Source organism: Malaya genurostris, chromosome 1, assembly GCF_030247185.1.
Source record: "Malaya genurostris strain Urasoe2022 chromosome 1, Malgen_1.1, whole genome shotgun sequence".
NCBI lineage: Eukaryota > Metazoa > Arthropoda > Insecta > Diptera > Culicidae > Malaya > Malaya genurostris.
The window spans coordinates 111,162,686-111,178,438 of record NC_080570.1 but is presented as its reverse complement, the minus strand read 5'-3'; the positions used below and the strand labels follow the sequence as shown (position 1 = coordinate 111,178,438).

The 15,753-nt window shown below is 38.3% G+C and overlaps 1 protein-coding gene and 1 non-coding gene across 6 annotated transcripts in view; one reads left to right on the top strand and one right to left on the bottom strand.

Moving 5' to 3' along the window:
• Positions 1-2,109: 2,109 nt before the first annotated feature.
• The window catches only part of LOC131425397 (RING finger protein 17), a 546,443-nt gene continuing 532,799 nt past the window's right edge, over positions 2,110-15,753 (bottom strand). For 4 of the 5 annotated variants that reach the window (XM_058587266.1, XM_058587267.1, XM_058587270.1 and 1 more), the window contains 8 exons: positions 11,080-11,283; positions 10,358-10,999; positions 9,594-10,285; positions 9,026-9,519; positions 8,170-8,975; positions 7,662-8,087; positions 3,292-4,071; positions 2,110-3,234 (listed from right to left, as the gene is read on the bottom strand). In XM_058587266.1, coding sequence (XP_058443249.1) covers positions 2,263-3,234; positions 3,292-4,071; positions 7,662-8,087; positions 8,170-8,975; positions 9,026-9,519; positions 9,594-10,285; positions 10,358-10,999; positions 11,080-11,283 — 5,016 coding nt within the window. In that variant the 3' untranslated portion in view covers positions 2,110-2,262. Of the gene's footprint in view, positions 3,235-3,291; positions 4,072-7,661; positions 8,088-8,169; positions 8,976-9,025; positions 9,520-9,593; positions 10,286-10,357; positions 11,000-11,079; positions 11,284-13,695; positions 13,821-15,753 lie in introns of those variants that run through there. The other variant, XM_058587268.1, reaches the window with a different exon arrangement.
• Trnar-ucg (transfer RNA arginine (anticodon UCG)) lies at positions 14,511-14,583 on the top strand. The gene has a single exon. It is a non-coding gene; the product is annotated as a tRNA-Arg (tRNA).

Sequence of the window (15,753 nt, the reverse complement as noted above, 5' to 3'; positions counted from 1 at the left end):
ATTTCATACAGAGATTACTAATACACATCTTTTCTACGATATGAAGCATGTTGTGACATAATACTATCGAGATTGTGTTTATAATTGTCGATTCCAAATATCATGTTTTTTTTTGTTTATTATCGCCACCCCAATTGTATTTTGGGCCATGACGAAAATATATTTTGGTCTGAGCAAATATGGATCAACTACATTTTCGGCCACTTTTCAAAATGTACTTTTCGCTTAACATAAGTTAAATAGGTCACTTTGAAATTAACCTATAGCTAGATTGTAAAGCTATTCTAGCTATCAATAGAACAATGTCATCTTTAATTCAAATTCAAATTAGTTTGCTCAAAGCTCAATTCTTCAATCTGTCAACTTAAATGCAAAAAGTTATCGCTATATGATATTACAATGTACAACGTGAAGTAAAAACAGCTGGACTCCGATGTTTAAAACGTCTTATTCCTGATCTAAGTGGCCTTTCTGGTGACGTTAAACATTGAAAAAAAAACTGATGGATTCCATTTGCAGCACAAGTATACATAACTGTTATATTACTTTTTGAAAGACCTTGGTCGAAAACTTACTACCTTGATCAAAAAGTTCCCGGAATCATCACCCTATGGCGCTTTCAATCACTTGTTATTGATATTCAATCAAATATTCAGCTTGATACATGGACATTTGCACCACGATAACGCACCGTCATACAATGCCATCGTTACTCGTGGGCATTTGGCTAAATACGAAACGAGTACCATTCAGAAATCATGAACCAATTCCGAATATCGAGCTCTGTAACATTGTTGTTGACAATCAGTCATCTTACACAATATCAAAAGTCTTATTGCGAAAACGCATTTTTTCTTAAAATATGGTATGTATTTTGGACATGTCGTACTTGTTAATTAAACAAAATTGTTTTGCTTTTATTTTCATAGTTACTTACTTCAAATAACTAATTATTGGCCTACTTCAGTAATTATTGGCCTACTTCATTACACACACATAAAACACGTCGTTTTTTAAATGTAATATCTTTTGAAAAATGATTGCGAAAACTGATTTTCCTCTTAATTTTTCGTCATCCGTTGGTATCGACTGACTGCCATATTTGAATAAATTATTTTTTTTTGTGAAAATATCTACCAAATGTTGTACTATCTTTAAAAAAATTTTCCACTATAGGTAATTTATATTTAGCTAAAATATATGAAGTGTCCAAAATACCTCTGTTGCCCTTCATAATGGCGCGTAACTTTAAAGCGTTGTCGAAAATATACATCAGACTGGAAGATGACGCCAGCAGAATTGCGTACTTTTCTTGACGCAGGGAAAATTATGCCTAACACGGTTTGCTTTGACACGTGTACTGCCAACTCTTGCTTTCGTTGGTTTCTAACTTATGTAATGTAATGTGCAAGATATGGGCAGCACAACGTGTTGGGCATATTTTTATTGCGCCCGACTACTCATTGTTCACCAATCTCTAAGGATGGGTCAAATTCAACGAGAAGTACTTTGCGAAACTCCCGAAAAATTATTTCTCATCCGGTATTAAAAAGTTATAAAATCGTTAGAATAAGTGTATTGAACTTAAAGAATTAAACTTGAATAAAAAACCATTTCCTTGGTTCCCAACTTGTTTCCAACACACTGATTTGATTTCGCTGCTTTTTTTGACGAAAGCTTTCGGTAAGCATGAGAAATAACCAATTATTCGGGAAGTGGAATTTATTTTACCGAAATCTGACGAGTTTTACGAAACGATCAGTTGCACAAAAGCCGCTTAGCAGAATTATGTAAATCAAATTACAAGTATCCAGTGGGGTTCATAGTAGGTAGCTGAATACCACAAAAATTAAATAAAGATATAATTATCGCAATTCAAAATCTTGGTATTATACCTTGTGGTACATGTGATAAATGTAAGGCAAAAACATGTTAAGGTATTCATGCGCCATGTTTAAGTCAACATGTATTCGCTTCGATTGAGTTTCTACAGCATACTCAAAATGTTTGGATATGTAAAACGTAAATACATTTGCTTGGAGTACCGTATGGATCTTACCTTCTCTTTTGATACGGAAATTTTCGAATGAGAAAAAAAAAGACAACATATTAATATTTCAATTCTTTAATTCATGTAGCGCTTGAAAACATTCGCTGATTCAAATTCAGAACATGGAAATGGTAAGTAACATCCCCTTATTGTAACAACTAACGCTTGCTAGGTATAGGTAAATTCATAAATTACATACGTAAAACTGCAACCTAGTTTACTCGCTGCCGTGAACGACCATCGTCTGCCACTAGAAAGAACTTTTCCTTTATCATCTTGTGATAGATCAAATTGGTACACTTCGAATCTGTGTACAGTTCGACCTCGAGGGTGGGTGAATGGCTGGCCACCTTGGCATAAATCCGCTTGCCCTCGATTAGCTCGACCAGCTTCATCATTATATCGGACTCTCGCATTCGTGGATTCCCTCGAATCGCGTGGAGCTGCACCTGCACATTTCGCAGCGGAACACGCCGTAGGCTAACCGGACACTTGAGGATATCACGAACACTGATTGTCTCCTTGTTAAGGTAATCAACATAAAAAATTAATACTTCTGCTCGGTCGGGGAAGTATTTTTCAATGATGCCCCGATACCAGAAGTTGTCCTGCTTGAACAAAGCAAGACACGACATATTCTCCTCAATGTCGGAACACTTTCGGTGTTTACGAACATAGCATTGAATTTTCGCCATCATTTCCTTCATTCGCTGGATGTGATCTTCCATTTGTGGAAATACAAATAAATTAAAAGGATTAATGAGGTTTGTGACCTCGCAGTAGAATCCAGTGATCGATTCGTCCAGCTGGAATTGTGGGAATCCGTGTAATGTAGGACGAGTCAATTCTAGCGGTGGATCAATCTGTGTCGATGTATCGAATTCATTAGGATTGAATGAAACATTCGAAGATCCATCAGTCTCGGGACAACCGCCGGCTTCGTCATTTGTTTTGTCCGTATCGACTACTTCACCATCTTCCATATCCGAGTCAAGTTCCTGCTTAACATCGCCGAAGCTATAGAAATACTGCACCTTATTCAGGTCAACTCCATTTTCTATGGAATCCTCGCCATCGTCTTCGTCACAATCGGCCGCACGGCTTTGTTCATTCGCTACGTGCTCGAATAGATCGTCCAGTTCTTGTCTAGTGAAACGACCGCGGAAATCATTCGAAGGAACTCGCTGAAAAAAAAGGAACAATTAGATATTGCATAATCAATCAGAAATGAAAAACATTACATCTGCGCTTTCACTATCGCTTCCAGGGTCCTGCCCAAAATTTGCCGCAATACGCAATCGTCCACTCTTCGGCGATGTATCTCGCTTTTTGCTACCAAATAGATTCATATAGGGATCATACAGTTGATCTACTTTCTCCTCAAACACAGCATGTTTCTTCACAACTAACTTTTGATTTAGCAGATATTCGGATACATCGACTGAGACGACTCCGGTTACTTTCAGATAGCATGGCACTACTCCAGCAGCATCGGTGTCCATATCCGTATCCACTCGAACTTGGCACTGTTTGCCAACGATCAAGGAGTGCATCGTGTCCAGTACATCCGTTTTCCATACCACGTCCGCATCCTTCGGCGCAACATCGGTCAACCGATATTTATTGACCAATATCGGAACACGTCCGCAAATAACATTCTTCCGCAGATCTTGTACGTCACATTCTTCAATATTCCCGTAGTCCACAAACTGGACCTTATAGCGACAAGGACTGATGGCCTTGCGAATCAGGGCCCGATAGAACTGATCGTCAATGTGAAACTTGGCCAGACAAGGTTCGCCATTGGAATAAAATTTGTCACTTGGCAGCTGTTGGCTACCCTCAAACTTGCCATTAATCACCTTCTTCAGTGCCGTCAGGATCGATTCCTTCTCCATGTCGTGTAGATAGATGACGCCATTGTTGTCTACGTACGTGGGCACACCCACGAAAATGGTCTTATCGATTGGTTTCGCCGGTAGCCAACGATCGATCGGAGTCGGTTCATCTGTGAGATCATCCTGATTCAAGAAGAGAATATTGTTATTAAATTCGTTGGTAAAAACTATGTTTATTCACGTTGTTCATTGAGTGTCATTTGGCAAATTATTTGACTATTTTTTCGGATAAATTCGAGTAAATCAAATGATCTTTCTATTTAAATCATCTAAAAAATTTAAAACCTTTAAAATGGCTTAATCGTGTTGAACAGCATCTAAAACTGTTCAGATCGGGATTTACCAAAAAAGTGTTCTGAATTACTTTAAATCGAATCGTTAAATACGGTGATCAATTGATGAGTGTTTACGAATTGATGAAACCGATTCTTTTTGTTTTATTATTTTATTCGACACGGCTCCTACAGACTAAACATGAACCAGCTTATCTTTATACGTTGTATGTAAAAAAAACTAAAAGAATCCACTTCATTCGATTGTTATTGCGATTGCTGTAGAACATAACAATCAAAATTTTGATGACAGCTATTTTCTATTAAACAGCTCAATTAGTTGTCATGATACTTATTTATTTAGATATATTCAACAGACACAATATGGCCCTAACGATAATTTCTAGTATTATACAAAAAAATTTCAAGCATCCTACTGCGTGATAGATTGAAGTAGAGTTCTAATGATACGCGATTGAATGATCTCTGCAAGCCAATAATAGCATTGTTAGTACCGTAGTTAGTTCGTCGTAAAAAAAGTCGAAGAAATGCACTGTTGCGAAGAGCACGGGGTCGGACGTTGATATTAATTTCGCGGAGCAATGCAGGGCAGTCAAATTGGTCAAAACATCTGATATCAATAAAGCACGTGCAACATCTCGACGAACTTGTAGTGTATCGAGACCGATAAGTAACCCGCGACTTTCGTAGCTTGGTAGTTGATGAGGATTGTTCCACGGTAACCGCCGAAGAGCGAAGCGAACCAATCTGCGTTGTATCGATTCGATTCTATGAGCACGCTTTTACGAACAAGTTAGCAGTACAGAGGCTTTTAGCAATATACGTCTGTAAAATGTTCACCAATCCTCATTACAAATCTTAACTTGCGAGAAACTTCAGAAACAATATAGTTGATGTGTTACTTGAATACCAGTTGCTCATCGAGAAGAACACCAACATACGTCGTCTTGACTATCGGTTATCCTTCCAGAAAGTATTCGAATGTAATAGTAGATATTAACAAATTGCTCGACAAGACTTCCAGGCGTACATTCGATTAACTGCGCTTCGAAACGTCTATGTACCGAAACGAGCACTCCGCCTCCGATAGTTTTGGGATTGAGTTACTTGATCGGACTTGCGATGGAAGACTGGCAACGGGGATCAGTGCTAGCCTTTTCGTTTCCGCGCACAGAACCGTGACGGCTGACGATCGCTGGCTGCCATGGCTCGACTATGCGGAACGCATCGGGGGTTGACATGATGCTAACTATGTTGCGTTCCAGTACAACATCTATCGATGTATCACGCGCATCAATGGTGCTGAATGGCAAATGGTTTCCAACGAGGGGTTGACATCTACAAGCACGAGCAAGATCACGACTTGCATGCAAAGAGAAACAATACTTGACGTGGTGAAATATTTGGAAGACTCCTTCATCACACCCACACACAGGACCAGGACAGCTGGAGTATACTGGCTGCAGTGGCTCGACTGTGGTGAAGGGCTCAGGAGCTTCCAAAATGCCGATAACAGTGTGTCCCAGTATGATTTCTTACAAGCTCATTGTTGTCAAGAGGTAAAAGACGATCCAGGTATTTCTTGTTGGTCCATACTCACAGGCGTACCACGGTCATTTTTATCTGCAGTAGGCGGGGAGACATTGATAGGCGGACACCAGACATCCTGCTTTCGGTTGTCCTCAAACTCACAAAAGAGGACTCCTTGAGGCCATGTGTCAGGATCAGTGCTGTAAAACTTCATTCAATTAAATTGAAACTGAATGTGTGTACACATTGACGATCACTCTACTGCAGTAAACTTCACATTCTAACACACAACCTTCGCTGTCGCACCGAATGCACAGTGGTCCGAAACGGGAGATTAGCGTGACAAAAATATTTTCACAATTAAATATTAGTTTTTTGTAGTTCGTGTCTTCACAAAAGTTGTTTGTAATCAAATGGTGCTCGTTTTGATGAAAAATGTTACTAGGGTGGTCCTCATTTAGATTAGTTTGTTAAAATGAGTAGAATGTATTTATTCGGACCAAAACTCATTGTGCGCCGTTTTCCGGTTTTTACAGGCTATTCAGTACACAAGTGGATGAGAAAGAAGGGCCAGTGTCATAGGCGACTCGACACGATGTGGATAAAAATATTTGCATTTTACTAACTTGCACCAATGATTGTCGAGATCATGGAAATTTCTGTTCATAGATTTATCATGACCAATTAGTTCGAAATAACCATATTACACAGTATCTCTAATTCTCAGTTGCACAAACTCAATTGATGTAGTTATTTTGGTAATAAATTAATTGAAATTGTTCTGCAATCTATTTTCGGCTGTAGGTTTTGTGTGTCTTATTTCTCGAAAGGACAATGTACACTGGAATGGAACACTTGTAGAACTATTTTGATACTATTATTTTGCTGAAAGAAGTATGTTGATACGTTAAGGCGTTTAAGAGTTATGTAATCAACAGTTTCACTTTTTCTGTACCATTTAATTCCACTATTTCACTGTCACGTTATTACACTTTCACAAAGTCACTATACTTTAATGAAGCATAACAAACGTTACAATACAGATACGCGTATTTCGGAATGTTACTTACATCCTTCTTCAGTGTATCGGTTTTATAAGTTTTTTTTTCGATATAATAAACCACAATATAACAATTGCTAAATTGGAAAGACTTGGATTCGGCTCTAACATTTTTTGATGGCTGGAGTCATATCTTATAGATACAGATTCATTCGCTTCGCTCTACGGCGCTTACCGTGGAACAATCCTCACCAACTACCAAGCTACGAAAGTCGCGGATTACTAATCGGTCTCGATACACTACAAGTTCGTCGAGATGTTGCACGTGCTTTATTGATATCAGATGTTTTGACCAATTTGACTGCCCTGCATTGCTCCGCGAAATTAATATCAACGTCCGACCCCGTGCACTTAGCAACAGTGTGTTTCTTCGACTTCGTTTACGACGAACTAACTACGGTACTCACAATGCTATTATTGGCTTGCAGAGATTATTCAATCGCGTATCATTCGGACTCTACTTCAATCTATCACGCAATAGGATACTTGGTAATTTTTTATATATTAGTAGAAATTATCATTAGGACCATATTGTGTCTGTTGATTATACCTAAATAAATAAATAAATAAATGCAAAAGCCGTTCCATAAAATACAAAAATTAAATTTAGGAAAAAATGTGATTTCTAGTAAACCCGCTCATTTCATTATGTAAGCATTTTGTTTTAAATAATATATAATATACTAGTAATTGGTTCGGATGCAACAACAAGATCGATGATCGAGAACATAGTCGCTAAACTAGTATTCCTTTAAATATGCTCATTTCTTCTAAATTCGGAAACTAAATGCCAAATGACTAAAAATGTAACGTTTTGTGAAACTACATACCTGATATGTATCGCAAGAACCCGAATAGCTCGGTTCGACCAGGGGTTCCTCCATATCGACATCCAACGCTTGAAAGAACTGATCAAAAGCTTGATAGTGCCGCAAAAGTTCTTCCTCCACTGAACTGGCTGCAGATAGAGGCATGAATTTTTCCTTCAGATGTACGTAACCGTACTGAACCAGATTATTATTGATGTTGGCATACTGAAATAGTTGAGGAGAGAGCGCTTTCGCACTTTCGGCAATCATTCCCCAGAGAATGACGGGCAGCGAATCGTTGACACTTCTGCCGTGGAGGGAGATCGCGAAGCATTCGAATTTGTCGATTGCTACTTTGAATGCATCGATCACAGACGACGACCATGCCTCGTTATTGCCCGTTGGGCCAATGCAAGCCAGAAAGCAGCGTATGGCAGCAGGGTGAACCTGGAATACAAAGGAAAAAGTCATAAAATTGAATGGCGTTAAAACCAAGGTTTTTTTTTGAAGAAAATAAACAACTATTCACCTGCTTCAAATCGTCCGGGATTGCACTCATGTTAGAATAGTGAGCATTCATGGTATAGGCCTTATCAATCAGAAATACAGTATAGTTGCTGTCATCCACAATTTCTATCACCCGGGCACGATACCATTCGCAAGATATTCCATCGGTGCCGGGAAGCATCAACGTTGGGAACACCAAACACAACTCTCCTACCTTCCATTCCTTCTTATCGTCTCCATCGTCCATTTTGTCGTCCATCCGGTTTTGAATCTCTTCTTGCATTTGTGAAACACCACTAGCGTTTTTGACTAGGCTTATGTAAAATTCACCCGGCGAAACAACTCGCAATATCTCGACCCGAACTCTTGTCTTTCGTTTTTCGGATGTCGAGCTTTTACTTCCCGTTGTTTTAACACTTGCACTATCGCAAGCCGCTACAATGTCTTCTTCCGGGACATCCTTGGCCCGTTCCACTACGATACTTTCGGAACCGGTAGAAACAGCGAACCCGTTCTTAACCATCAATGCATTCACGCAGGTATCGTACCGTTTCCTGACTATATACAACACCACATCATAGGAAAGATCGACGTCTCGATTATCTACGATAATCTGGAAGACTGAATTACTGTTGGCCAATCGATTGAAATCTGCTATTGCTTCATCCGTCCAACGGTAGTTGTATTGCTTGAAAGGTTGAATGTGCAATAGTTTGCAGCATACCACAAACTCAGCCTGAGTACAAAACTGTTTCGGTATATAACGGATGTCTTGCCAGGGAATCAATAAACGATGTCCAGTATCGACCGAGACTATCTCGCAATGAGCTGTAAAATTTATAAATGAATAGGATTCTAAGCCAAATGATAGCACTCACCTTCTCCTAATTTTAGCACTCGACCACGCCGCCAAATTACTGTCTCCTCAGCATCCTTCTCGGCAAATGCACAAACCATAGCAACGTGCGGTGAAAAGGCGACCATGGCATCTTTGGTACAATATTCGTTTAATTCTTGCTGCATACGGTTGTACTTTTCCAACCAAGCATTTTTACAAATGTAGAACTCGCTAGGCGACATGCTACATGTTATTTTTGCCTTAAAAACATCATCCTTTTCCAGCTCTCGCGGTATTATAGTTCGCTTGTATTCCGAGATCCACTTCAGTATCACTTTCTCTAGTTGATCAATTTTGCGTAAGGAATCGCTGGTTCGTTTCGCTGACTTCGGATCACGTTTTGCCAGATTTAGATACAACAATGCATGGCGTAGGGACTTCGGGCTATCGATGGTTTGGGAAATTAGATCGACGTGCATTGGTTCATCCTTATTGTTTTCGTCATGCTGCACCAGGTACATAATCATTTGTTTGCTAGAAATTAATAAAAACAACAACAAAAATGTAGACATGCATTTCAACAAAAATTCTACACCAGGGAAACTCACTTTTCGATAAAATCAATCATAATTTGTCTTGCCTCAGCACTCCACTTATCGCTTCCATCGGCCGGCACCAGATCGTAGAGAGTGCACTCGCTCGCTCCTGAAGCAAAGCCCTCCAGATCGGCACTTAGAACACGAATCTGTCCCCTAGAAATCTCCTCCGTACGACCATAGTCGACAAAGAAAACTTCATACTTTTTACCATGCTTGGCCCGACTGAGTATCCTTGCCCGGTACCAATTGCTTTCGGATGTTGGTTGTGCCAGATAAAGCGAACCAACATTGATGTCTTCCGGTTCCTCGGCAGTTGCACCATCATCCTGGCACAATTCGTTCACGATCGACTTGAAGGTTTGATTCTGCACGTAGAATTTGTTCGGGCTCAGTACACACGTCACGTTGACCTTCTGGCTGAATTTGATGAACGATGCGTTGTCCGGATTGATGGGATTAATTTCAAGAACCGGTTTGAGCTTCTCACGGACAGGTTCAGCAGGTGAAATCGGGGAACCTCGTTGGTTAGAGTCGCTTGGAGCGGAACTAGTAGAACCATGTGATCTCAATCGACCAACCTGACTTCGTTTGGACACATCGTGCTTTGGATATGGATTGCGGTTACCTCCGCCAGTGCTATGACGAGATGATTGCTGTACCGGACTGGTAATCATTACCAAATCAGGACCTTCAGAACGTGCCTGGATAAAATTAAAATAAAAAGTTTGATTTGAATAAAAATGTACCATTTTGATGTGGTGTTCTATCCAAACCTTAGATACCACCGTCTGCTTAGTGTTGGGTTGTGTGGGTTTTTCATCCTTCGGGGGAGTGCGGCGTGAATTTGAACCTTTTTTATTTTTTCGCTTATTTTTGGATGATTTGATACGACCTTCTGCACTCTTTCCAGATTCGACTATCAAAGAGTCCCGCTGGATCCGGCTCGATTCAGGTGTTTTTGAACTTGAATTGTGTTTACTAGATGGATCATCCTTCAGGGTATCATCCGATGAGAATACTGATCTATTGATTTGCTGTTTCACCGGAGGGGTAGATACAGCACCTACTCTAGATATAGCACCGCGTCTACTTTCATAGATAGGTGACTCAATTCGTGACTCCTGTATAGGTTCGGGTGAATTTATAGTTTCCAGCACAGGAAAGGCGTCAGGTTGATAGTAGGGAACGAGCTTGCATTGGTAACTGTTTGGTTTGTAGTTGAGCTCGAAAAAGTTACGCACTTCTTTACGAAAAGGTTCACGTTCTCGAAAACGGAAAGGATTTTCGTCCGGTTCTTGAAACTTAGCTGTGACCGGTGCGGTGTGCAGCATCTTCTTCATATCTTTGATCAGATCCGTCAGCAGTGTTTGTCGTGGTACTGCTACTTGGAATGTTTTGAATTGCTCTATGGAACGCTGTAAATGAGGTAAAGGAAACATTAATTATTGGAGATATTTCATTCAATTTGTTTTGAAAACATCGTCAGAAATCTCACTTTCAAATGTCGACCTGAAGCATGGAGTTCTCTTTGGACTGTTGTAGCTTCCGTGTTCAGTTTTAGAAAACTATTCTTCACCGAGATTAATAGTTCTTGTTCTACGGATTGAAGCACGTTGTGAAGAGAGAAAAAATAATCGGTGATCTCGGTTAGGACTTGGTTGGTGTACTCCTTCTGCTTCTCCAGTATGCGCTCAGTGTTCTGGAATACAGAGATAAGAAAATGTGTTCTAGATGATTGGTTCCAATGGTTTACGAAAAGGGATAAATGCAATTCCAAAATTGTTCAACATTACTAAAGCAACATAAGAACATTTCAGTCAATGAGGTATTTTTAACTGTTTACTTAGTTTTGTTAACCAATGTAAACAAGCCATGTGATCTGCACCACCTGTTTATATCATATTACTTCTCAGAGGCACTTTTCAAAATGTACTGTTTCCCCGGAAAATACACTCTAGAAAATAGGAAAAACCAAAAACTTTTTTCTCAGAATGTTCTGGAACCCAAAAAACCATACATGTTACATCCCGTTTTGCCGACGATCATTAATCATTAATCATCATTCGGGATACGAAGATGAGAAAACTAAGTGCTCTCAAGTTCCTATCTCATGTATCCCCGTGTGTCTATGATGACATTTTATTAATAGAACGTTGTCGAGTGGGTGCAATCGCCTTCTGCGTTAGTAGCAGATTGAGAGGGAGCGAATTGGTTTGTATGTAATCACCCATTTGAAATACGAAAATTAGTACAAATCCTTCAATTTGGTCGAATATTTCGACATGGCGTTCAATATCATACAGTTATGATGGAAAGACTTCATGAGCCAGCCTATATGAATACAATCGTAACTCGAATCACACGTCTTCATACGAACAATAAACTATAACTCACTTCTACTTATCATAGAATCATAATCACAAAGACAAAGAGATTGGTTACACTTTTTACTAAAAGCTGAGCTTCTGAGGGCTGAAGTTGACATTGACATTGCACAACAAACCAAGAAAATAAGACTGGGGTGTTTCTAATCATTATCACTCTGCAGTCTCACTCACTCAAAACATTTTTTAAATGGTCAATAAGGACGCCGACCACGACCAAAGTCTGTACTACTGAGGAAGGCAAGAAATGTTAGTCCGATAGTCGTTTCTAGAGACCGCGGGTGCAGCACTGCATCTCCACGAGTATCACAGAATAGGAGATGAGTTAGAAGGGATGTGGAGAAGATCTGGGATAGAGTAACGGAAGTGTTTTGCTCAGTCTGATAAATTTTGGTCCGGTGTACATATTTCTGCATGTGATGACACAAAATGACATATTTACGATACACCGTCTACACGAAGAATTGATCTATCTTTAGATTTCAACGATCATTTAGTTAAATATCGTCTGTATATACTATTTTACTTTGAACTGTTGCAAATCCATTCACTTTTATAAAGTTTCGGCCATTAATCAAATTAAGTTAGTCATTTACTGCCTATACTCGCATATCAGTCCCATATCGATTTTCGCCAATATTGAGTTAGCTTGTGGAATGCAATCTATCTTCAATATACTCTCAGAAATTGCAATAAAAGTTGAGGATTTGTTCAGTGAAATGTGAAAAAAAAGTATCAACACATATCTGTCCCATATGCAAAGTACCCGAATACCAGTCCCAATCAGTGCAAATTTCAAAAATTTCGTTGGTTTCAATATTGGAATTGCACAGGTGTATTACCGATATTACATGTAATAATACCAAGATTTAGCATTAGGTAGCACAATAAATCAAAAAATTCGAAAATAAAATTTTAATCGTCTTTTTCTTGATTTACCGATTTTCCATATGGGACTGATATGCAAGTATGGGCAGTTTAGGGGTTAGCCAAATTTAGTCACTTCAAAGACGAAACGTAAAAATAAAAAAAATAAAAATAATAAATTAATGTAGGTTTTGAAAGACTTCACGAACGATTTCATTTGTTATTTCCTTGAACCATGTTTCTGCTAATACAGAATTTAGCACTTTTGAAGTCAAGAAATAATGTCGTTTCCCGCTCGAGAAACCTGGGATTGTTTCAAAGTAGTATCTACTAACAAACAATTTTCACCAAACAATGGAGATATGGGCAAATCCGATAAAGGAATTAAGCTAAAAACTAACTTCAAATGGTTAGACAGCATTTAGGGTAGAAACTGGATTAGATTTGATCCAAGTGAAACAACATAAGAATTTGTATATACTTTTTTAACGCTACTCACAGGATACACTCATGAAACGTGTATAGATTACACATTATATTTGAGAATCTAATTACTGTTTTGAACGTTGACTAACTTAATTTTCCACTTTTTTCTGTTTCTACACCGGTGCTACTCTATGCATGCTATTTGTCCTATACCGGCTGCGAAATTTCCGCATCGAAATTTAGTGCCGGAATTTTGCCACACTGATGTAGATAAAGAAATAATGATACGGTTTCTAAAACTTGCGCAAGTGTAGTCGGTACTACGTCGACTCAGTAAATGAAAAAGTTGCTAATAAAATTCACCTTAATAACCGGTACAATTATTTGAATGATACATGTTGTATCTGCTCAAAGTATCTATTTCAACAACATACCTTTTTGATTTCTATTCCGAATATATAGATAATATAACTAAAATACAATTTTGTTTATTAATTATGTGCAATTGGAGGTATAAATTAAAATATTGCTGCCACTAAGAGCCGACTGGATGACAAATGACGCCGCTTGTTCAATTGTTTACAAAACGAAACGACGAGGAAACCAAGGGGTACGTATACTCGATTGGAAGTGTACAAGTGTAATTACAATAATATAACATCAAAGATCTAATCTAATATTTTACGAATCATCAAATAATAATAATCAAATCCATACAATAACAACTTTTTCAATTCAACAATAATCTTCTAACCGATCAGCAACCGCTCAACGGCAACGTAAATTTCCAACCTCTGATTGTATTCATTGAATTGTCAGTAAAGACAGCAGCCGCATTCGAATGGGTCGTTTTCCCCTCAACGTTCTATTTTTAGAATGCGATGCGCGCACACACATATAATATCGGTAACTTCGAAAGCAGTAGAAGAGCACCGAACAACTCATTTTATCAGTTGAGGAAGACGCATTTTTGCACATACACACAACACATGCATACAAATAACCGATCAAACGTTAGTGGAATAACGATGGACATACATAAATCCCGTTAGTGGAAGGTAGCCCACTTTTCTCCGTATAATCTTATGACGACTGGAAGTCGTTTATGTGCCTGCGCCTTCTTTTTACTTGTGTGTTGAATACCTACGATGAAATACACTTCCGCTACTTCATTACGCTTAAGTGATGTATCATTATACATTCAGAAAGTGATTCAAATAGTACATTCTGCTATCCCCACCATCGAATTGGCCGTGTGGCCTAATGGAGAAGGCGTCGGACTTCGGATCCGAAGATTGCAGGTTCGAGTCCTGTCACGGTCGATGAATAATTTTTTTTTCTTTTGATAATTTTATTATTACATATTAAGTAAGATTGAAACTTTTTATCATAGTTGACACCAAATAAATCTGTTCCATATATTGTATTTGATGGATGTGAGAAAATAGATTTATTACTTTTTGTTGATATGAAATAACAAATTTGAACATTAAAATAAAAATCAGATGTCAAAAAGGCATACATTTGTCAACATGCCGTCAATACATGAACAAATACTAAGAGCAAATTCAGCAACTGGAAGTTTTATATGGGCGATCTATAATAGAACTAAAACTGAAACAAACGTATCCCCAGCCAGCCGTTCTAGTTTATTTATTCGAACAGCTCTACTGTAAAATTTAAAACTGGTATACGCTGCCGTTCTATTTTTTTTTGTATTTTTGAAACACTAGTAAAACACCAGCAGCTGCCAGTGTTTCTTGTTATATTTTCCAGATTTAAATTTTAAAACTGACATAAATTATAGTTCCTTGATACTTGGGGCTAAGAAAATCAGGCAGTGCAGGGATAAAAATATTTTGTGAATTTATATCTATTTTCATGCACATATTTATAGTAGGCAGTTAAACATAAAGTTTCTAGGTATGTAGGTTTCAATATAATTTAATTTCGAAAGTAAGCGCCAATTGAAAGATAAAATTCTATTCAATGAAAGTTTAATGCAATCCAATTTAATTTTGCATCGATGATGGTTTTCAATCAAACTTTTGATTCAACCCATGTCTGTTCCATGTCACTATTGATTTACATGTTCTGTAAATTTCATTATTCCTTTTTGTGTGGTCAAAAGGATCTAATATCTCTATTCCTAGAGATGGATGGACTGATCCTAACTTAATTTCAAATATAAGATACTGCAAAGGAGAAGGAAAAGTATTCAGGAATCGGAACATAATTATCTGAAGATTTGTGCATTTCAATTCTTGACTAATTGTGACATGGAAGCAATTTTGCGAAAAAAGATGAGAAAGTTCTTTCGCGAACGCAACCGTAGAGTATACGTAGTTTATATATTGGCAAATTAACATGATTCGAACGACTTGAAAATAGTGTTGCATGGAGCACTACAAAACACAGATAAAAATATTTTGTGAATTTACATTTATTTTCATGCACATATTTGGAGCAGGTAATTGAATGGGATGTTACAT